This window comes from Vipera ursinii (assembly GCF_947247035.1).
Source record: "Vipera ursinii genome assembly, chromosome: 2".
Lineage (NCBI taxonomy): Eukaryota > Metazoa > Chordata > Lepidosauria > Squamata > Viperidae > Vipera > Vipera ursinii.
This window is the reverse complement of record NC_139513.1, coordinates 19,355,605-19,379,186: the sequence shown is the minus strand read 5'-3', so window position 1 is coordinate 19,379,186 and position 23,582 is coordinate 19,355,605. Positions and strand designations below refer to the sequence as shown.

Genomic DNA, 23,582 nt, shown 5'->3' with positions numbered 1-23,582 from the left:
AGGAACAGCCAGACCACGCATTGCTCCTGGAAGCAGCAGGAGGAACACTCCGGCCTGATGATGACGGATGGGATTTCGTCGAAACGTCGCCACAACTTTCTGAAGATGAAAGGAACGCGGGAAGAAACCCGAGACTCTAGATCTACATATATATATATATATATATATATATATATATATATATATATATATATGTGTGTGTGTGTGTGTGTGTGTGTGTGTGTGTGTGTGTGTGTGTGTGTGTGACACATACACACAGGGCTTTTTTTCTCATAGAACGCTCAGAACGGAGTTCCAGCACCTTTTTTGGATGGAACCTTGTAGGGTAGGCAAGGCAGGTTGTATGACGTGTGAGTTCCAGCACCTTTTTCTTTTACAAAAAAAGCACTGCATACAAACATATATATATATATATATATATATATATATATATATATATATATATATATATATATATATATATACACACACACATACACACACGTATACATACACACACACACACACACACACACACACACATATATATATATATATATATATATATATATATATATATATATATATATATATATGCACACACACACACACACACACACACACACACAGAAATAAATATGCGAGGGCAATTTGGAAATAAACCTCCATTTGAGCATGCGCGAGGAATAGGTGGGGATAGTGACACCCGTCCTATGGCACCTTGCGCAGCAGTTCAGTAGGTAGTGAGGAGTGGAAGGAGACGGTTGCGTTGCAGTTGACTCGTCCGCCAGATCAATTGAAAATGAACCAGTTCTTTAAATGAAACAGTGGGTTGCGTCGCACCGCTTCGACGATGACAATGTGCTTCACGATGCTGTTATAGGGTGCCTTCAATAACAGGCGGGAGATTTTTTTTTGCAGAAGGAATTTCAGACCTTGTAAGACGTTATGACAAGTGCCTCAATTTGAATGGCGATTATGTCGAAAAGTAATGTAACGTTGTAGTTTTCTAATGTGTATAATACGAGTTCTGTATCTGCGAGTGTCCGTCACTGAAAACCCAAAGGTTTATTTCCAAATTGCCCTCGTAGATACCATATCTATATTCCAAGGATATACGACAGGGGTCTTCAAACTTGGCCCTTTTATGAATTGTGGACTTCAACTCCCAGAATTCCTCAGCCAGGCATGCTGGCTGAGGAATTCTGGGAGCTGAAGTCCACAAGTTATAAAAGGGCCAAGTTTGAAGACCCCTGATATACTATATCCTTGGAAAACCACTGCTAGCTGGAGGGACTCAATCATCTATAGCAGCTTAGGCTTCATCTTCTTGACCAAGGTTCTCCAAACTCGGCAACTTTAAGTCTTGTGGACTTCCAACTCCCAAAATTCCCCAACCAGCATGGTTGGCTGGGGAATTCTGGCAGCTGAAGTCCCCAATTTTTAAAGTTGTCAAGTTTGGAGACTGTTGTTCTTGACTTGAAGAGATGGACTTCCAACCAACAGTTATCTACATTTCCTGATCTATATCTCCTTACGCAGCCTCCATTTTCTTCCAGGCCTCCTCCTGTCTTAAAAAGGAGAGTCCTTCTAATGCATGTTATCCTACCCCCATGTCAAACTGTTGTATCCCAGAAAACTTTAGGATGCTGCTCTGGATTCCTCCGGAGCATCTTTGAGTCTTTCCAGGAGCTATTTCAACTTCCCCCCCAACCCATCCATCACACCTTGCTGTCTTTCCGGGTGTGGAACTCGGAGAAGCTTCTCCTCATCATGTCTTCCACTCGGAGTGCCTCCACTCTCAACAGGTTTAGGATCATGGTGTAAGTCAGGCGGAATTGGGACTGCAAGCGAGTGGGTTTACCCTAAAGAGAAGAGCAACAAAGATGATTGGGGGACTGGAGGCTAAAACATATAGGGAACGGTTGCTGGAACTGGATATGTCTAATGAAGAGAAGGACGAGGGGTGACATGATAGCAGTGTTCCAATATCTCAGGGGCTGCCACAAAGGAGTCAAACTATTCTCCAAAGCACCTGAAAGCAGGACAAGAAGCAACGGATGGAAACTAATGAAGGAGAGAAGCAACCTAGAACTAAGGAGAAACTTCCTGATAATTAGAACAATTAACCAGTGGAACAATTAACCAGTGGAACAACCTGCCTCCAGAAGCGGTGAATGCTCCAACACTGGAAGTTTTTAAGAAGAGACTGGACAGCCATTTGCCTGAAATGGTATAGGGTTTCCTGCCTGAGCAGGGGGTTGGACTAGATGACCTCCAAGGTCCCTTCCAACTTTTTATTATTATTAAAGGAAACAGCCTAAGGTTAGACAAGGAGAGGGCGAAGCAGATTTTCCTAGAAGGCGCTACAAGAGATGATGAGCTGGCAGTTCAATAGGCCAGGATACACGTGGGCTTGAATCCTTTGGAAAAAGAACAATGGTCCCCGGATTTAACTTCCTAAGATCTTGAAACCAACCGGGTTTCTACTCCCTTATATCCATGGAAAAAGGTTTACATGTGTAGTGTCATTCTTCTAAAACCGCCCAGGGATTGTTACATAGTACAGGCAGTCCTCACTACCACAAATGGAGCCCAAAATTTCTGTTGTTAAGTGAGACACTTGTTAAGTGAGTTTTGCCCCATTTTTAGGAACCTTTCTTGCCACAGCTAGTAAGTTAATCCCTGCAGCTGACAAGTTAGTAATCCGGTTGTTTAAGTGAATCTGGGTTCCTGTTGTGATTCAGGGTCAGCCTAGTGTTGTGATTCAGGGTCAGCCTGTTGGGTCGGACGACGACTCAGAGGAGGAGGGGGGTGTTGAAGATCTTGCTGATGAGAGCCCTCAGGCAGGCCCCTCCCACTTGGTCACCATGGAGACCCAGCTGTGTGAGCCTGACAGTGTGGATGAAGATGACCCACAGCTGGCCCTGTTCAAGGACGCCCGACGCAGGAGGCAGTCAAGTAGGAGCAAACAGAGGAAGGCTGTGGGGCTTCTCGGAAGGAGGCAGAGAGAGGCCACGCCCTGAACTCTTTATAAAGGGAATGTTTGGGGAGGGCTGGTTTGCTGAAAGCAACAGCTCAGATAGTGTTTCAAAGCTCCTGTATCTTGGTACGTGTCTTGTTTGTTTTTTGTAGTAATAAATTTGGCAGACGTCATTCCAGCCTCTTGCCGTTTATAAAGGGGTTGCCTTTCTGCAGGGCCGGTAGCAGGCTGGTACAGAACAGTTCCCCATTGACTTTGCTTGTCAGAAGTTCGCAAAAGGGGATCACATGACCCCCCCCCCCGATGCTGCAACGGTCATAAACTATGACCCAGTTGCCAAGCGTCTGGATTTTGATCACCTGATCTCCATCGGGGTGCTGCAAAGGTTGTAACTGTGAAAAGCAGTCCTAAGTCACATATATTTCAATGCCATTGTAACTTTGAACGGTCGCCAAATGAACTGTTGTAAGTCGAGGACTACCTGTAAAAGTGGCAGCCTGGTACTTAACAGCGTTGAATCTCGTCATATTTGGTACGCCACGCATTTTGACGTGAAAATTTTGTCCCGGTCGACTCGTTGTTCATTTGGTACTCCATGGCCAAGCTAGAACTTGTTAGTGTCGGCTGCCTTGTGACTCGTTACATTATTCCTTATGGGAAAAAAAAATTGTTTGGTACTCATCGTTTCTGACACTCATCGCACCTCCCAAAATCAATTAACGATGAGTACCAAGGTACCACTGTACAGGCAGTCCTCGACTTACAGCTGTTATTTTAGGGACCATTTCAAGTTACAACAGAACTGTAAAAAGTGACTATGACCATTACAGCATTCTCGTGGTCACATGATCAAAGTTCAGATGCTTGATGACTGACATTATTTATGACGGTTGCAGTGTCCTGAGGTCATGTGATCAGCTTTGTTGCTAACTCAACAACCACTTAAGAACCAGGTTACCAGCTCAACAACTGCAGTGTGTCAATGTAAACATCCGATGACACAGTGATTGACTCAACAACCATGGCCGGAAAGGTTGTACAATGGGGCAAAACTCATTTGACTATGGTCTTGCTTAGGAACAGAGATGTGGGGCTCAATTGTGGTCGTAAGTCGAGGTCTACCTGTACTTCCAATGCAGTAGGTGTATACCTTTGGAGCCTCTTAGAGCCCCGTGCTTCACTTCATAGCCACCCAACCATACTAAACCAAGAAATTTAAAAGATCAGCCAAATTTATTTAATATTCAGACAAGCTCTTATCTAAAGAATTAGATCAAAACATCCATTGATCAGCTAAGTCAGGGCTTTTCAACCTTTTCACCCATTGTGCCACTTTTAGGATATGGCAACATCCAAGTACCACCAGTCACCTAGCAAGGTGTCAAAAACTTGACCAAAAAAAAAAAAAGTGATGAAGTACAGGTAGTCCTCAACTTACAAGAGTTTGCTTAGTGACTGTTCGAAGTTACAATGGCCCTGAAAAAAGTGTCCCCCCAAGCCACAGCCGAGCAAGACACCTGCCTGCATGCCCAGCGGCATGCTCATTGTTGTGAGCATTTCTGTTGAGGATTGGCAGTGGGGGTGGGGTGGGGTATTTGGTTTTTATTTCCCCCCTCTCTGCTGGGTGGTTGAAGCAGGCTTTGGTCACTTCACATGACCCTGGGACACTGTGACCGTCATAAATATGAATCAGTTGCCAAGCATCTGAATGTAAATCACAAGACCCTGGAGATGCTGCAGCATTCCAGCTGATCGGTGCTTCTTCTGGGCTCAGAAGCGCCAGGATCAGCGCCGAGCTCCAGCTGGAGCCTGGCGCTGATCCTGGCGCTTCCGCTGAGCTGTGACAGCCCTGCAGCATCAACCGTCTCTCGTTCAGGCTTGTGCGGTGCTGCCACCAGTTCAGCTCATTCCCCTCCCCTGCTACCACTTCTCTAGGATGGCCGCGTACCACCTGCCAGGTGCCAATGTACCAGAGGTAGTACCCGTACCACTAGTTGAAAAGCCCTGAGGTTATTCCATCTTTAACCATGGGGGGTGAGGTATTACCCCCCGTAGATAGGGCTCGCAACTTGGGTGTCCTCCTGGATTCACAGCTCTCCTTGGAAGATCATATTGGAGCTGTGACCAGGGGGGCCTTTGCCCAGGTTCACCTGGTGCGCCAGTTGCGACCCTATCTGGACCGGGATGCTTTGCGTACAGTCACTCATGCGCTCGTGACCTCTCGTTTAGACTACTGCAATGCTCTGTACATGGAGCTGCCCTTGAGGACCACTCAGAGGCTTCAGCTGGTGCAGAATGCAGCTGCGCGAGTTGTTTTGGGGGTCTCCCGATACTCCCATGTAACACCTCTACTCCGTGAGCTGCATTGGCTTCCAGTTGCCCTCCAGGTAAGATTCAAGGTGCTGGTGATGACCTATAAAGCCCTAAATGGCATGTGTCCAGATTACTTACGGGAGCACCTGCTGCCGGCGTCAACTTCCCTTCGTCCAGTGCGCTCCCACAGAGAGGGCCTCCTCAGGGTGCCGTCGGTCAGAGAGTGTCGGCCGGCGGCCCCCAGGGGGAGGGCGTTCTCTGTGGGTGCGCCAGGCCTTTGGAATCATTTACCGGTTGAGCTCCGGATGGCTCCTGACCTTCGCTCTTTCCGCCGTGACCTGAAAACTCACCTATTTGAACAAGCCGGCCTGGCCTGATGGGTTTGGGGTATTTTAATTGTAATTTGAATTAACTTTTTATTGTAATTGAGCTTTTCTATTTAATTCTCATTTTAACTTTTATATATTGTATTTTTATTGCATCTTATTGCCCTGTACACCGCCCTGTGTTCTTCGGGAGAAGGGTGGTATATAAATCAAATTAATAAATCAAATAAATAAATAATAAATAAATCATACAGGAAGTCCTCGACTTACGACCTGTCACCTAGCAACCATTTGAAGTTAGTACATACCTCTCCAGCGTTACTTACGATCCAGTTTCGAAGTTCCAGTGACTGTTCCCTCACAGTTGCTTGACCATGATTTATGTTTTTTGCCAGAAACCAATGTTTACTCCCAGTTTCTGGCAAAAATCACCCACTGATTTGCTTAACAACTGCTACATTACCTTAATGACTGCAGTATTTGCTTAACAACTACAGCAAAAAGAACATAAAATTGAGGACAGTCACATGGCAATCTGTTTAATGACCACCACAACTTATGACTGTAATTCTGGGTTCAATTATTACTCAGTTATCTGGTTCAAAAACAACTAGACACAAGGACAATTCCTCCAGCCCCTACCCCAGGCCATCACTCTGCTAAACACCTAATTCCCACAACGTTGTCTTATGCCCCTGGGACGTCAAACCACCTAGTAGGGACATATTACTATTATCCTTCTCAACTTTCCAATGATCTATTTCCCTAGCTTCTTAGGACTATCACTTTGTTGTTTGTATCCTAGAATTTATGTTGATTGCTTTTATTTATTATGACTTATGTTGATTATTTAGTTTCCCATGACTATCACTGAGTGTTGTATCTTATGACTTATGACGATTGTGTTTTGTGATTGTGATCATGATTTATCACTTGTATGTACGTACAGTGAGAGCTTATGTGACAAGAGACAAATTCCTTGGGTGTCCAATCGCACTTGGCCAAAAAAAAAAGAAAAAGAAAAAAGAATTCTATTCTATTTTATAAGTCAAGGATTAGGTATAAGGGCAAAAAATTCCTGGGAGTCTACCTCTGCGAAGATCTGACCTGGAAAGTTAACACAACCCAGGTGGCTAGAAAGGCCCAAAAGAGGCTTCACTTTCTTAGGGTCTTGCAGAAGAACAGGGTAGAACAACGGCTAATGACCTTCTTTTACCGGTCTACTATAGAGAGCGTCCTCTCGTATGGTATTGTGGTTTGGTATGCTGGTCTGACAGCCACGGACAGGAAAGCATTACAGAGGGTAGTGAGCACAGCACAAGACATTGTGGGCTGTCCCCTGACACCGCTGGATGACATCGCCAGGGCTCGTTGCCTTGGAAGAGTGAGGAAGATTCTCAGGGATGACTCACACCCTGGACGGTATCTCTTTACTCTCCTACCATCCAGTAGGAGATATAGGAATATAGCCAGCCGTACCAACAGGCTGAAAAATAGCTTTTATCCGTGGGCTGCTAGGCTTTTAAATGGGACATAATCTCTGTGAACTTATGCACAATTGACTTGGGAGGCCGGTGTGTGGTGTAGTTGGCTCACATGGTGTGGTAGAATGGAGGGTTTGTTGTCACTGTGTGTTGGGGGGAGAGAGCATGGGGGGGGGAGGCTCAGCTAATCTCAATGTACACATGTTGTACTTTGACAATAAAGGTTTATTATTATTATTAAATGTCTAAGCGGAAGCCTGCAAGCATCTGATTTTTGGACCCAGAAGGGGTTTTGGTTATCCTTTGTTCTTATTGAGGTTTCCAATAAACTTTAATCCTCAGCCAGGAGGAGGATATTCATTACTGGCTGTAATTTCAACCCAAATATCTCAAGGTGCGTTCTTTTACAGCTTAAGCAACTGCAGTTGCGTCATTTGCAGCTTAAGCCAGACAAGCACACAACAATCGCTCACCAGCATCATCCGATGAAGGTCGGCCATTTCAGGCACTTGATTTTTGCACAGGATAATCACCATCCCGGTGGTGTCGAGACCTCGACGCCCAGCCCGGCCGGCCATCTGGATGTATTCGGCTATTAGGATGTGGAAGAAAGAAAGATAATCCTACGTGGTGTGGTGTGTGGCTGGTATAACCGTTGTTGCCATCGAGCGAGAGAGGGAAGAAGGAACAACAACACAAGCTTCACTCTTGCCTCAGCCAGACTGAGAAATGGAAACTCATCTCTCTATATAGGTAGTCCTCAACTTATGACAGTTCAGTTAGTGACTATTCAAAGTTAAAACAGCACTGAAAAAACTGAGTTATGACCATTTTTCTTACTTACGACTGTGGCAGCCTCCGCGTGGTCATGTGATCAAAATTTAGGCGCTTGGCAGCTGACTCTTATTTAGGACGGATGCAGCGTCCCAGAGAGTCATATGAGCCCCTTTTGCGACCTGCTGACAAGCAGAGTCAGTGGGGAAGCCAGATTCACACTTAACAACCGTGTCTCTAACTTAACACCTGCAGTGATTCACTTAACAACTGTGGCAAGAAAGGTCGTAAGATGGGACAAAATTCACTTAACAAATGTCTCGCTTAGCCACACAGATTTGGGGCTCCGTTATGGTGTTAAGTTGAGGACTACCTGTACTTTAACGCTGTTACCTTCCCACCGTAGGGGTCCCTATTTTTCTACTTGCATTTTTACGTGCTTTTGAACTGCTAGGTTAGCAGAAGCTGGGACGAGTAACAGGCACTCACTCTGTTACGCGGCACTCGGGATTTGACCCGCCAAACTGCCGACCATTTGATCGAAAAGCTCAGCGTCCTAACCCACTGAGCCACCGTTCCGTGCGCCTTTGGCATGTGCGGGGGAACCTTTACCTTTACCTTACCTGTACTTTGTTAGAATTTTATCCTTTCAGCCCAGTATTTCTCATCCTTGACCACTTTAAGATGCTCAGACGTTAACTGCCAGAATTTTGGCATGCTGGCTAGGGAATTATGGGAGTTGAAGTCCAGGCATCTTAAAGTGGTCAAGGCTGAGAAACACTGCTTTAGCCTCTTGACGTACAGGGGTCCACAGATTTAAAAAAGGCTATTTTTGTTTTCCTTTGGGGAAGAAACCAGCATAACTCTGCTGTGGTCGCTCTATATATGTTCCCAGTCTCAAAGTGATCCCAGAATACCCTAAACAGTTGAGATAAATTGGCTTGCTGGCTTTTGGCCTACAAAAAAAAATCCCAATAGCTCTAAGGGTACGTCTCTGGGATGTGCCATCTTTAAAGGTTTCGGGGCAGCCAGCCGGAACAGTGACAAGAGGAACAGCTAGCAAAGAGAAAAAGCTGAAGGTAGGAAGTGGGAGATGATGTGCAAGAGAAGGGCAGGCAAATGTGTTGGTCTGTGTGGAACATCTGGCCATTCTACTTATAAACACACACACACAAACACTCATAAAAAAGGGCACCATGAAACGTATTCCTCTGCTCCTACCTGGTACCAAGTCCCGGAAATTTGCGCCGTCATGTTTACGAACTGAATTGAAAACCACAGTCCTTGCTGGCATGTTCACCCCCATGGCGAAAGTCTCTGTGGCAAAGAGGATCTAAAACCAAAAAGGGAAGGAGAAAGAATGAATGAACCCTTATTGTCAAAGTACAACCGTGTATACATTGAGATTCCACCTCTTTTTCTTGGCCAAAAACCCAGAATGGCTTTTAGCAGCTTTCCTCCGCCTGATGCTTTCCAGAGAATTACATTTCATCACCTATAGCAGTGATGGCAAACCTTTTAGAGACCGAGTGCCCGAATTGCAACCCAAACCCCACTTATGTATCGTCGGGTGCCAAGTGGGCGTGGCCCATTGGGTGGGTGTAACTGCGGTGGTAATGGCAGACTGGGGGGGGGGGGCTAAAAAGTTCAATCCATCAATTCCAACTTTGCGAGATCATTTTTTTCCCCATGAGAAATTGAAATTGATTGATTGAACCTTTTTTTTTGCACACGGTAAGGTAAAGGTAAAGGTAAAGGTTCCCCCACACATCCGTGCTAGTCGTTTCCGACTCTAGGGGCCGGTGCTCATCTCTGTTTCAAAGCTGAAGAGCCAGCGCTTGTCCGAGGAGGTCTCCGTGGTCATGTGGCCGGCATGACTAGACGCCAAAGGCACACGGAACGCTGTTACCTTCCCACCATAGTGGCCCCTATTTTTCTACTTGCATTTTGATGTGCTTTCGAACTGCTAGGTTGGCAGAAGCTGCGACGAGTAACAGGCGCTCACTCTGTTACTCGGCACTCGGGATTCGACCCGCCAAACTGCCGACCTTCTGATCGACAAGCTCAGCGTCCTAACCCACTGAGCCACCGCGTCCCTTTGCACACGGTAGCAGAGGCCTAAAGCGAAAAGATTTTCTAAAACCCAACTGAAGACCTAGGACTGGGGCGACGGTCTGCATGCCCACAGAGAGGGCTCTGTGTGCCACCTGTGGCCCGCGTGCCACAGGTTCGCCACCATGGACCTATCGCCCTCCAGCCCAATGACTGGGGGTGGCGGGGGTGGGGGCTGGGGTTCTAGAACATCTCACCACAGTCCACTCGCCACAGGACAATTCACCAAGGCCAACTTGCTTCAGGACAAAAATTACATAATATTGAAGAAATAGTGCAACAGAACCATTAAAGAAAGGATGCTAGTGGAGGGACAGAGTGAAATGTGGATGACCAGAATTATGCAATTTTTTTTAATTTGTTTGAAATCATGAAATAAAATTGTCGAACTGTCCTGCAGCGAGTTTCCCTTTAGCTAATTGGCTGAGGCAGTGGTGAGTTGGCTGCGGCAAATTGGACGTTTCGAGTTATGACATTCCAGACCAGGGGATGATGGGAGGCATCCAACCATCTGGAGGCACAAGATTGGAGAAGTCTGGTCCATGGGACATTCTGTCAGCTGCAAGAAATCGGGAGCCAGGATGGGGTTCAAAAAGTATTACAAGTTTATTCCATGCTACCTGTACAGATAGTCCTCAACTTCCAACAGTTCGTTTAGGGACAGTTTGAAGTCACAAGAGCCCTGAAAAGAGCGACTTATCACTGTTTTTCACACTGAGGACCACTGCAGCACCCCCATGGTCACGTGATCAAAATTCAGACACTTAGCAACTGACTCATAGTTATGACGGTTGCAGCGTCCAGGGGTGATCGCCTTTTGAATCCTCTGACAGACAAAGTCAATAGGGAAGACAGAGTCACTTAACCATGTTACTAACTTAACAACTGTAGCAATTCACTTAACAAATGGGGCAAAACTCTCTGAACAAGTATCTCACTTAGCAATAGAAATTTTGGGCTCAATTGCGGTTGAAAGTCGAGGACTACCTGTACACAAGAATCTGATCTACTAACTGTCAAAGATAAAGAGTCCAGAGACTTCAAGGGGGAGCCAGACTTAAGCCTCTTATGGGGGCACAGAGACTCCAAACTCATGATGCATTTGACCCCACCCCCACCCTTAGGCTCACCCTGGCCATCTCTTACACATACCTTGACAAGGCCTTTGCTGAAAAGCATCTCCACAACCTCCTTGAGGATGGGCAGAATGCCACTGTGGTGCACCCCAATTCCACGTTTCAAAAGGTCGACCATGTGAAGAACCTGAGAGAAAAAAAATCCCATAGGCTAATTTTTTAAGTAACCAAATCATCCAACTTCCAATTTAATTAAATTTAATTTTATGTTGAAATCCAGGACTAGAGAAGATTTCATACATTTTCCATTAGTCTGTATCTATATCTATATCTATATCTATATCTATATCTATATCTATATCTATACCTATATCTATATAAAGGTAAAGGCTCCCCCGCACATGCGTGCTAGTCGTTTCCAACTCTAGGGGCCGGTGCTCATCTCCATTTCAAAGCCGAAGAGCCAGCGCTTGTCCGAGGACGTCTCTGTGGTCATGTGGCCGGCATGACTAGACACCAAAGGCGCACGGAATGCTGTTACCTTCCCACCGGAGTGGTCCCTATTTTTCTACTTGCATTTTTTTTTTACGTGCTTTCGAACTGCTAGGTTGGCAGAAGCTGGGACGAGTAACAGGCGCTCACTCTGTTACGTGGCACTCGGGATTCGAACCTCCAAACTGCCGTCCTTCTGATCGACAAGCTCAGCGTCCTACCCCACTGAGCCACCGCGTCCCTCATCTATATCTATATCTATATATCTATATCTATGTTGTTGTTGTTAGTTGCGAAGTCGTGTCCGACCCATCGCGACCCCACGGACAACGTTCCTCCAGGCCTTCCTGTCCTCTACCATCTTCTGGAGTCCATTTAGGCTCACACCTACTGCTTCAGTGACTGCACCCAGCCACCTATATAGATATAGGTGGCTATATCTATTTTTATATCTCCGGGTTCTTCAAACTTGGCCCTTTTATGATTTGTGGACTTCAACTCCCAGAATTCCTCAGCCAGCGTGCCTGGTAGTTGAAGTCCACAAGTCATAAAAGTACCAAACTTGAAGACCCCTGATCTATCTATCTATCTTCCATGTCTATATCTCTATCAATCATCTAATATCTATCTATCATCTATCTATCTATCTATCTATCTATCTATCTATCTATCTATCTATCTATCTATCTATCTATCTATCTATCATCTATCTATCTATCTATCTATCTATCATCTATCTATCTATCTATCTATCTATCTATCTATCTATCTATCTATCTATCTATCTATCTATCTATCTATATAATTTTTTTTGACACTTATCTCACTGCAAGGCAACTCTGGGCAGCTTACAAGGTTAAAATCCATAAAACTACACATACACACATATTCTAGTACCAAAAATACGGATGATTAAAATTATGGTAAAAAATGCTCTAAAGGTGAGGGAGGGAGGAAACAGGATGCGTAGTGGGTGAGGTTGCTCCCTCCACACCTCCAGTGTGCTACTCCACGGTTTGGAGCCCTTAACTTCCATTCCTCTTCCTCTTGGCAACCATGGCTACAGAGATGACCTTCTAGTCATCCGTTCGTTGTCTCTCACCTGAGGCAGCTGCCTATCGGCGCCCTTCAGTCGGGAGATGCACTTCTGGAAGAAGACATGGATCTCGCTTTTCTCGGTCGTTGTGGTCAGATCGATGGTGGTCAGCATGGAGGCGTTTTCGTCGCAGCGGTTGCGAGAGAAGGTGAAGGCCACCACCGGCAGTTGGTCCTTCTTGCGTAGCATGTCAATGAGGGAGAGCCAGATGTTCTTGTCCTGTGGAAATTCCAGATGTTTGCTCCAGGACTAGATCCTCCCACCGACCTTCTTCTCTTTCGATGTAATGCTCCCTTCTTTCCTCCCCACAAAGGAGAGCATCCAAACATCTGGATACATCTCATGGGGTGTTATTTTAACTGATGGGGTTTTTTTTTTAGCGCAGGGAAAGGGAAAGATTAACACATTTACTCATATTTTGTCCACACACACAAAGCCCTACTCAAAGCTAACGTAATTCAGCCCACCTGGCCTGGCCCAGCTCCTGCATGCATTGGCTGCTTGGCCCCAAAGGTCTGGGAGTGCTTGCTAGCTCGCTCCTTTTTGGCTTCTACAGCGTCGTAATACCTGAAAGGATATCAGAGGAAGACAACACGTTAAAGGGATGTTATTACATTATAAGACAAGAGCGCCCGGGTGGCATATGTTTTCCTAGGCTGCCAAAAAATATATTTTTTAAAAAAAATATCTTGGCCCGATGACCTTGAATTCCTCGCGGCCGATTCAACCAGATGTAAAAAAGGATCCAACCTGGGTCGGTCACTGGGACCCGAGGTTTCATTTCCCAAGCTTCCATTTTCATGCTGGAGCCCATCCTCAGGGAACTTCTTTCTCACCAGAATGTGAGCTATGGACTATTCTATGCCTAGTATTTATGTGGTGCCTGTTTGTGTGTGTGTGTGTGTGTGTGTGTATTTAGTTGCTGATTGAGGTGTTGGTGGCTAGTTATTAAGCCACTGACTGTTGGAAGGGCTCCAGCACAAGTCCAAAAAGCTCCGGAGATTAAACCTCTGGTCCCAGTGACCAACCTAGGTTGAATCCTGCAACATTATTATCCTGGGATGTGCACATTTGTCTTCATTCACGAGATTATAAAGAGTCCAAAAAGCTCCGAAGATTAAACCTCTGGACCCAGTGACCAACCCAGGTTGAATCCTGCAACATTATTATCCTGGGATGTGCATATTTGCCTTCATTCACGAGATTAGAAAGAGATTCCGGGGCTATTACCTGCTGTGGGAAAGGATGAACAGAAGCACTGTTTGAGGCAGGTTGTTATAAACCTATGATTAAAACTCAGCAAGGTTTTAACCATTTCGCCGTGGCATTTTTAAAAAATTCATTAACGAAGATAGCTTTAATTCTGGTGGAAGTAGGGAAGGAGCAGTTGGCCTGGAAGGTATTGTTATTATTATAAGGGATCATCTGTCGATCTTGAGCAGGGGTCTTCAAACCTGGCAACTTTAAGACTTGTGGACTTCAACTCCCAGAATTCCTCAGCCAACTGAGCTTACCCCTTTGTAAGGAACGTCCCGCGGGCGTCCACTAGGAGGAAGAGCTCGTTCTGCGTCTTCTGGCTATTTCCCGTGTACAGATAATGCTCCAGCGGAACAGGGCGCTTCAGGGTGCTGATCACATAAATCTTCTTCCGCTTGATTCTCCTGTCAGAAGCAGGAATCCCATAAAACGGGGTTATTTGGGGGAGTTCTTCCCTCCCCTCCCCAAAGCTTTGCTTTTTCGGAGAGCATACGGGTAGTTCTCAACTTAGGACCACCACGGAGCCCCAAATTTCTGCTGCTAAGCGAGACAGTTGTAAAAGTGAGTTTTGCCCCATTTTACGACCGTCCTGGCCTCAGTGGTTCAGTGAATCACTGCAGTTGTTAAGGCAGGAACACAGCTGTCAAGTGAATCTGGCTTCCCCCATTGACTTTGTCGGGGGAGGGGGGTCGCAAAAGGAGATCACGTGACCCTGGGTCACGGCAACCGTCCTAAATATGAACCAGTGGCCAGGCATCTGAATTTTGATCACGTAATCACAGGGAGGCTGCAAAAGTCGTAACTGTGAAAAACGGACATAAATCACTTTTTTTCAGTGGCCTTGTAATTTCGAACGGTCCCTAAATGAACTGTTGTAGGTCAAGGACCACCTGTATATTGCTGTTCTGTACCAGCCTGCTACCGGCCCTGCAGAAAAGGCAGGGACAACCCCTTTTACAAGAAGGCAAGAGGCTGGAATTACGCCTGTCAAATTTATTACCACAAAAACAAACAGAACAAGACAAACCAAGAAACAGGAGCTTTAAGAAACATGAACTATCCGAGTGGTTGCCTTCAGCAAACCAGCCCCCCCCACACATTCCCCTTATATAGAGTTCAGGGCGTGGCTTCTCTCTGCCTCCTTCCGAGAAGCCCCATTGCCTTCCTCTGTTTACTCCTAATTGACTGCCTCCTGTGTCGGGCGTCCTTGAACAGGGCCAGCTGTGGGTCATCTTCATCCACGCTGTCAGGCTCACACAGCTGGGTCTCCGTGGTGACCAAGTGGGAGGGGCCTGGCTGAGGGCTCTCATCAGCAAGATCTTCAACCCCCTCAGCAAGGTCTTCAACACCCCCCTCCTCCTCCTCTGAGTCGTCCGACCCAACTGCCGAACCCACAGGCTGACCCTGAATCACAACAATTGCCAATCTCTGGCTCAGTTGCCTTCTAAAGGGGACTAGACAACTGCTAGAGCACTGATGGCAAACCTTGTAGAGACCCGAATGTCCAAACTGCAACCCAAAACCCACTTATTTACCGCAAAGTGCCAGGGCTGCATCAGCATTGTGGTGCCCTCAGGCGGGGCAGGGAGGCACCTCTGAGTGTTGCCTCTGGCATGCAAAAACTGGGGGCGCAAAAATGGGCCACCATGTTGCAAGGCGCAAAAACGGCCGCCGCCGCCCCGCTGCGGGGTGCAGATACAAGGCACTGCACCATGCAAGAACGGGGCAGGGCTAGTGAGTATCACGCAGGCACTAGCCCCGCCCCATTTGCAGCGTGTGTGTGCTCGCGGCCCCGTGCGCGTATGCACGCATGTAAAATCCTTCCCCCTCCCTTTTCTTCCAATTCACCAATCGACAATGGTTGTGGAATCTCTGCTCTACCACCTCTACTCGAGCTTGCTAATCGGCCACTTCGCCTCCTTTGTGCTGGGCGGGGCTCCTGCTCCAGGCGGCGGTGGCAGCCTGATGGATCTGCTGCTGGCGGCAGTGGCGCGCGTGCCAACAGAGAGGGCTCTGGTCTGGCACGCCTGTGCCATAGGTTCGCCATCACGGTGCTAGAGCAAAGGCCACCGGGAGCTACATTATTGCTTCTAGATGTTCTCATTCCATAATCAAAAACTATAGGAGAGGAAGGTCGGCCTGGGCATCACAGGAACATCGGAAAAACATGTCTGGGGCTTTAGATGAGCTGCCAGACCCTCGAGAGTAACTTTCTGCTCACCCGATCCAGTCAGCAAACTCCAGGGTGTTGGGGACGGTGGCACTCAGCAAAATTATGTTTACGTGGTCTGGCAACATGATGAGAACCTCTTCCCAAACCACACCACGCTGAGGAGAAAAAAAAAGACAAGAACAGAGGCTTCACTTTCTTAGGGTCTTGCGGAAGAACAGGGTAGAACAATGGCTAATGACCCTCTTTTACCGGTCTACTATAGAGAGCATCCTCTCGTATGATATTGTGGTTTGGTATGCTGGTCTGACAGCCGCAGATAGGAAAGCATTACAGACGGTAGTGAGCACAGCACAAGACATTGTAGGCTGTCCCCTGACACCACTGGATGACCTCGCCAGGGCTCGCTGCCTTGGAAGAGTGAGCAAAATTCTCAGGGATGACTCACACCCTGGACGGTATCTCTTTACTCTCCTACCATCGGGTAGGAGATATAGGAATATAGTCAGCCGCACCAACAGGCTGAAGAACAGCTTTTATCCATGGGCTGTCAGGCTCCTGAATGGGAAACACCTTTATGTATGATTGACTTGCGAGGCCGGTGCGTTGTGCAATTAGTTCACATGGTGTAATAAGATGGAGGGTTTGTGTCACTGTGAGTTGGGGGTGGGGGCACTGACTTTCCACTGTGATCCAATAAAAGGAAGGAAGGGACAATGCAAAGTCCTGACCAAGGAGCACTTAGACACTGTCCTTCCTTAAATAAGGGAATTGGCTTTTGACCCATACATTCTCTTCTCACTTTTATGACAGAGCAATGAAGGACCCAAGTATTTCCCCTCTTATACTGAGAAACAAGCAGAGACATCACCCTGCCAACAAAAGTGCGTATAGTCAAGGCTGTGGTCTTCCCAGTTGCAATGTATGGCTGTGAAAGTTGGACCATAAGAAAGGCTGAGCGCCAAAGAATTGAGGCCTTTGAACTATGGTGCTGGAGAAGACTCCTGCGAGTCCCTTGGACTGCAAGGCGATCAAACCGGTCAGTCCTAGAGGAGATCAACCCTGACAGCTCTTTAGAAGGCCAGATCCTGAAGCTGAAACTCAAATACTTTGGCCACCTAATGAGAAGGAAGGACTCACTGGAGAAGAGCCTAACGCTGGGAAAGGTTGAGGGCAAGAGAAGAAGGGGACGACAGAGAATGAGGTGGCTGGATGGAGTCACTGAAGCAGTAGGTGTGAGCCTAAATGGACTCCAGAAGATGGTAGAGGACAGGAAGGCCTGGAGGAACGTTGTCCATAGGGTCGTGATGGGTCGGACACGACTTCGCAGCTAACAACAACTGAGAAACAGGAAGAAGGTGCTCGGTTGAAGACCATCTCCAGAACATTCAAGAAGCCAATGAGTTTCCCCCAATCCAAACGAAATATCCCTGATTTGCTCAGGTCCCAATTTCTTTTCCGTGTTTTCGTCCTTGGTTCTCTTCTTACCTCGGAGTCATTAATGTAATGTACTTCATCAAAGATCACCCACTCTAGGTCTCTGAGGACATCGGAGCCGTTATACAGCATAGACCTTTGGAAAGAATTAAAAAGAAAATGTCATTCTAGGACAGCACTTTTTTTTCTAAGCAAAACAAACAAGCAGACAACTTAACAGATTTGGGCTATCAGTTTGGCCCGGCTTAATTATTAAAGTAGGGACGCGGTGGCTCAGTAGGTTAGGACGCTGAGCTTGTCGATCAGAAGGTTGGCAGTTTGGCGGGTCGAATCCCAAGTGCCGCGTAACAGAGTGAGCGCATGTTACTCGTCTCAGCTTCTGTCAACCTAGCAGTTCGAAAGCACGTAAAAATGCAAGTAGAAAAATAGGGACCACTACGGTGGGAAGGTAACAGCGTTCCATGCATCTTTGGCGTCTAGTCATGCCGGTCACATGACCACGGAGACGTCCTCGGACAAGCGCTGGCTCTTCGGCTTTGAAACGGAGATGAGCACTGGCCCCTAGAGTTGGAAACGACTAGCACGCATGTGCAGGGGAACCTTTACCTTTACCTAATTATTAAAGTATGAAGGAATTTCAAGTTGAGAAAGGAGTCTGAATCGGAAAAGGTCAGTTCTTGACTGATACATGCATTGCCTTCAAAGGAAAAAAAGGCATGTATGCAAAACCAGCAGTTACAGATGGTGTACATTTCGTATTTTGTATGTATATGTGTATTTATATTTTTGTGGCATTCTACTGATACACAGATAGTCCTCGAGGTACGACCACGACTGAGCCCAAAATTAAGTGAGGCAGTTGTTAAGTAAAATTTGTCCCATTTTACAACTTTTCTTGCCTCAGTTGTTAAGTGAATCACTGCACTTGGTAAGATAGTAACCCGGTGGTTAAATGATTCTGGCTTCCCCATTGACTTCGCTTGTCCGAGGGTCCCAAAAGGGGACCACGTGATCTTGGGACACAGCAGCAATCCTATACATGAACCAGTGGCCAAGCACCTGAATTACGTTCACAGGATCATGGGGATGCTGGAAAAGTCGTAACTGTGAAAAATGTTCATAAGTCACTTATTTTCAGTGCCGTTGTTAAGTCGAGGACTACCTGTAGTTTTATCTTTCAATATTGTAAGCTGTCCAGAGTTACCCTGTGGTAAGATGGGTGACCAATAAATTAAATGCATACATACACGCAGGCATGCATACATACATGTGATGAAACAGATGCTGGATTAGAACATATTTTCTGGAGCTCTCCTACTGCATGAGTCTATTACTCTGGAATTTCACTGGTAACTGATTTAATATTCAGAACTTGATGCAGACACATCTGCAGGGCAGAGCCTTTGATCAAGGCTCCTGAAACATCTTATAAGATACAGTTACAAGAAAAAGTATGTGAACCCTTTGGGATTACGTGGAGTTTTGCATGAATTGGCCATAAAATGCGCTCTAAACGTCATGTCACAACAATACAAAAACACAGTCTGCTTAAAATAATACTACACAAACATTAGCTGTTGTCATGTTTTAATTGAACATAAGATGGAAACATTCACAGTGCAGGGTGGAAAAAGTATGTGAACCTTTGGACTTAATAACTGGTTGACCCTCCTTTGGCAGCAATAACCTCAACCAAACGTTTCCTGTAGTTGCAGATCAGACCTGCACAACGATCTGGAGTAATTTTGGACCATTCCTCTTCACAAAACTGTTTCAGTGTAGCAATATTCTTGGGATGTCTGGTGTGAATCGCTCTCTTAAGGTCATGCCACAGCATTTCAATCTGGTTGAGGTCAGGACTCTGACTGGGCCACTCCAGAAGGCGTATTCTGTTCTGTTGAAGCCATTGTTTTGTTGAATTACTTGTATGCTTTGGGTCATTGTCCTGTTCCATCACCCATCCTCTGCGGAGCTTCAGTTGGTGGACAGATGGTCATACGTTTTCCTGCAAAATGTCCTGATAAACTCTGGAATTCATTTTCCCATCAATGACAACAATCCGTCCAGGCCCTGAGGCAGCAAAGCAGCCCCAAACCATGACGCTCCCTCCACCATGTTTTACAGTGGGGATGAGGTTTTGATGTTGGTGTGCTGTGCCTTTTTTTCTCCACACATAGTGTTGTGTGTTTTCCCAAACAACTCAATTTTGGTTTCATCTGTCCACAGTATATTTTGCCAGTAGTGCTGTGGAACATCCAGGTGCTCTTTTGCAAACTTCAAACGTGCTGCAATATTTTTTTTGGACAGCAATGGCTTCCTCCGTGGTGTCCTCCCATGTACTCCATTCTTGTTTAATGTTTTCCTTATTGTAGATGTGTCAACAAAAATGTTAGCATGTGCCAGAGATTTCTGTAGGTCTTTAGCTGACACTCTAGGATTCTTCTTTACCTCATTAAGCATTATGCGCTGTGCTCTTGCAGTCATTTTTACAGGACGACCACGCCTAGGGAGAGTAGCAACAGTGCTAAACTTTCTCCATTTGTAGACAGTCTGTCTTACCGTGGACACATGAACATCAAGGCTTTTGGAGATACTTTTGTAACCTTTTCCAGCTTCATGCAAGTCAACAATTCTTGATCGTAGGTCTTCTGAGAGCTCTTTTCTGCGAGGCATGGTTCACATCAGACAATGCTTCTTGAGACCAGTAAACCCAAAACAGGTGTGTGTTTTTAAAGGGCAGGACAGCTGTCAGCAACACATGCAATATCATCACACTGATTGGAGTCAAGGTTGGCTCACTCCTGGCTCCAATTAGCTCTTGGAGAAGTCATTAGGCTAGGGGTTCACATACTTTTTCCACCCTGCACTGTGAATGTTTACGTTATGTTCAATTAAAACATGACAACAGCTAATGTTTGTGTAGTATTATTTTAAGCAGACTGTGTTTTTCTATTGTTGTGACTTAAATCACGTTTAGAGCGCATTTTATGGCCAATTCATGCAAAACTCCACGTAATCCCAAAGGGTTCACATACTTTTTCTTGCAACTGTAACCCTAATTTTCACTTTTCTGCATACACAACAGCACACATGAAATATATTTTTATTTTGTCATGTGCTCTTGTTATTTATTTTGTTCCTAAGTGCTCATATGGTATTTTATTGTGGTTACATTCAAATTAATTGCTGGACAAGCCGCAGTAGCCTAAAACCACACGCAATGCTGAGCCCTCAAGGATAAGCTAACACTCACTGTGTAAGGGGCAGTGTTTGCACATTACATTAAGCCCAAATCAAATAATCCTGAAGGACCCTGAATCTCATCCCAGAATTCTCAGCCTCTGAACTGTCATTAAACAAACTGTCGTTAAGTCAAGGACTATCTGTATTCAGCTTTTACTAACCTTCAGATGTATTGAACAGCTATAGAAATACACGTTCACTGAGGATTGGGAGAATCCCATCCCAGCTTCTGAATCTTCACCATACCGATTCTGACACTTGGAATCGTAAGTGTAGAACCCTGCTTTCTTAAAATATCTGAATCTACTTAGACGAGACATCTGAAACTCACAAATTCACTCAGACCTCATCGTGCCTTCCGGCCATTCCACCCCACCACTTTGCCTGAGAGAGACAGCCTTCTCTCTTCCACCTAGCCCTCACCTAAGGATCTCGGTTGTCATGATGAGGCAGGAGGCATCCGGATGCAGCTGCACATCTCCTGTCAACAAGCCAACGTCGCCAAAGGTGTTCTTGAAATCCCGAAACTTCTGGTTGGAAAGCGCTTTGATTGGGGAGGTGTAGATGGTGCTGCAAAAGGAGACAAGAGGGGAAAGAATTGAGATTTATTTCGAAGGTCGTGACCTTCTGAAGAGCCGTCTAATCTGAAGAGCCGTCTCCTTTTTTTTTTTTTAATGAGGACAGTGTTTCTCAACCTTGGCAACTTGAAGACAAATGGACTTCAACTCCCAGAATTCTCGGAGATGAACTCCACACATCTTCAGGTTGGTAAGGTTGAGAAACACTGCATTAGGAACATTTATAGTATATGCAGGAGGGATAGGTAGATAGGTAGACAGGAAGATAGGTAGACAGACAAGACTGAATAACTTTATTGTCCCTCTTTAGATGTACGCTAACCAGCGTACTTTAAAATGAAATTTTGTTGCATTCAGCTCTCAAAGGGTAACCATCCCCGATATACACGACATAAATGAGACCAAAAAAAAACCCCCTATGCATAAACGTATACGACACAGAGAAACAACACAGTCTGGTTCGGAGGTACACATATATGTGGCGAGAAAAAAGAATCCTGCGAATTTACAAGACGGATGGCATAAGGAACAAAGCTCTTGCAGAATCTAGCAGTCTTGCTAGAAATACTTCGGAACCAGAGGGGAGCGACCGAAACAGACCGTGAATCTTCTAAGTACAGATACTTCTCGACTTATGACTGTCTTTGAGGCAGGAATTATGGTCTTGTTACTTGGGAAGTGGGTTACCACCTGACCACAGCTGATTTTATGAGCCTTTGTGTGGCGGTTGTTAAGTGCCTCTAGTCGTTAAGCAAACCTATTTTCTTTTTTTTTTATTGAAAAGTTTTAAAAATACAGTTTTCCTTTAAAAAACCCCCTTCCCCCTCCCTCCTCCCCTCCCTACCTCCCCCCTTCCCCCCCTCCCCCCTCCCTCCTCCCCCCCCTCCCCCCAACCCCCCTCCCCCCCCCCCGGACTTCCCAGAGCTAAATACAAGGTATATATATATAAAAAAGCAATCATAAACAACCATATACTAACAACTATAAATTCTAAAATCCATCACTCTCTAACTTATATAGGATCAAACAAAACTTAGCATTATTAAATATATATAGAAGACAAAATAAAAAAAGAAAAAAGAAAACGAAAGAAGACTTATTCAAATGCTAGATAAAACTTCTTGACCCTATACTTATTCTGGATAAACTCAATCCATTTTCTCCATTCCATAATATAATGTTCTTGCGAGTAATCTTTCAAATAGGCCGAAATCTTCGCCATCTCTGCCAAGTCGGAAACCTTTAAAATCCACTCTTGTATAGTCGGCAGTTCCTCTTTCTTCCAATATTGACCTATCAAAAGTCTTGCTGCCGTAACTAAATTCAACATCAACTTAGAGTCCACAACTGTAGCGTCAACAATTATTCCCAACAAAAAAAATTGCGGACAAAACTTTATCCTCCGTTTAAAAATCTTCTGCATATTCCACCAGACTTTTATCCAAAAAGCCTTGACCTTTTTACATGTCCACCATATGTGAAAATATGTTGCCTCTTCATCACCACACCTCCAACATTTAGGCTGATAATTCGGATACATACTTGCAAGCTTTTTAGGATCTAGATGCCATCTATAAAACATTTTGTAAAAGTTCTCTCTTAGACTTTGAGCTTGAGTGAATTTTACATTCCTCACCCAGATCTTTTCCCACGTGTCCATTGTAATAACTTCCTGAATGTTTTGGGCCCATTTTATCATACAATCCTTAACAAGCTCTGTTTCTGAATCGATCTCTATCAATGCAAGATATATCCGTTTAATATGTGCTGGTCCTTGATTTCTAATTTGCTTTATCAAATTTTCATCAGTCGTTGCAAATCCATTTTTTTGGTCTTCTTTCCACCTGGCCTGTAACTGAATATATTGAAACCAAGTCTGAACAACCTTCTCTTCTCGCAAGAAACTATATGATTTCAAGCACCAAATATTCCTTTCCAAACTTAAAATTTCCTTGTAAGTAGTCTCATCATGTTTGAAACCAGCATGTATATTTTCTATTGCGTGTTTTGGGATTGCCCACAATGGTATCTTGCTGCTTAACTTATGTCTATACTTCTTCCAAACTCTCAGCAATGCCTGTCTTAAAATATGCATCCTAAACACAGTATCTACCTTCTTATCATACAACAAATATGCATGCCAGCCAAACAACAGATCATGGCCCTCAAGATTTAATAACCTCGATTGTGTCAAATTAATCCAATCACTTATTCCTACTAGTGCAGCAGCTTCATAATATAATTTAAAATTAGGCATTTTAA

General features: G+C 45.3%; 1 protein-coding gene across 2 annotated transcripts in view; it reads right to left on the bottom strand.

The window, feature by feature from the left end:
• Positions 1-23,582, bottom strand: part of SKIC2 (SKI2 subunit of superkiller complex) — a 63,870-nt gene that overhangs the window by 14,765 nt on the left and 25,523 nt on the right. For both annotated transcript variants that reach the window (XM_083352622.1, XM_083352621.1), the window contains exons 11-20: positions 21,166-21,312; positions 17,551-17,635; positions 16,114-16,220; positions 14,150-14,296; positions 13,103-13,202; positions 12,642-12,854; positions 11,124-11,234; positions 9,081-9,192; positions 7,559-7,677; positions 1,707-1,844 (exon numbers count right to left, since the gene is read on the bottom strand). In XM_083352622.1, coding sequence (XP_083208748.1) covers positions 1,707-1,844; positions 7,559-7,677; positions 9,081-9,192; positions 11,124-11,234; positions 12,642-12,854; positions 13,103-13,202; positions 14,150-14,296; positions 16,114-16,220; positions 17,551-17,635; positions 21,166-21,312 — 1,279 coding nt within the window. The remainder of the gene's footprint in view (positions 1-1,706; positions 1,845-7,558; positions 7,678-9,080; positions 9,193-11,123; positions 11,235-12,641; positions 12,855-13,102; positions 13,203-14,149; positions 14,297-16,113; positions 16,221-17,550; positions 17,636-21,165; positions 21,313-23,582) is intronic.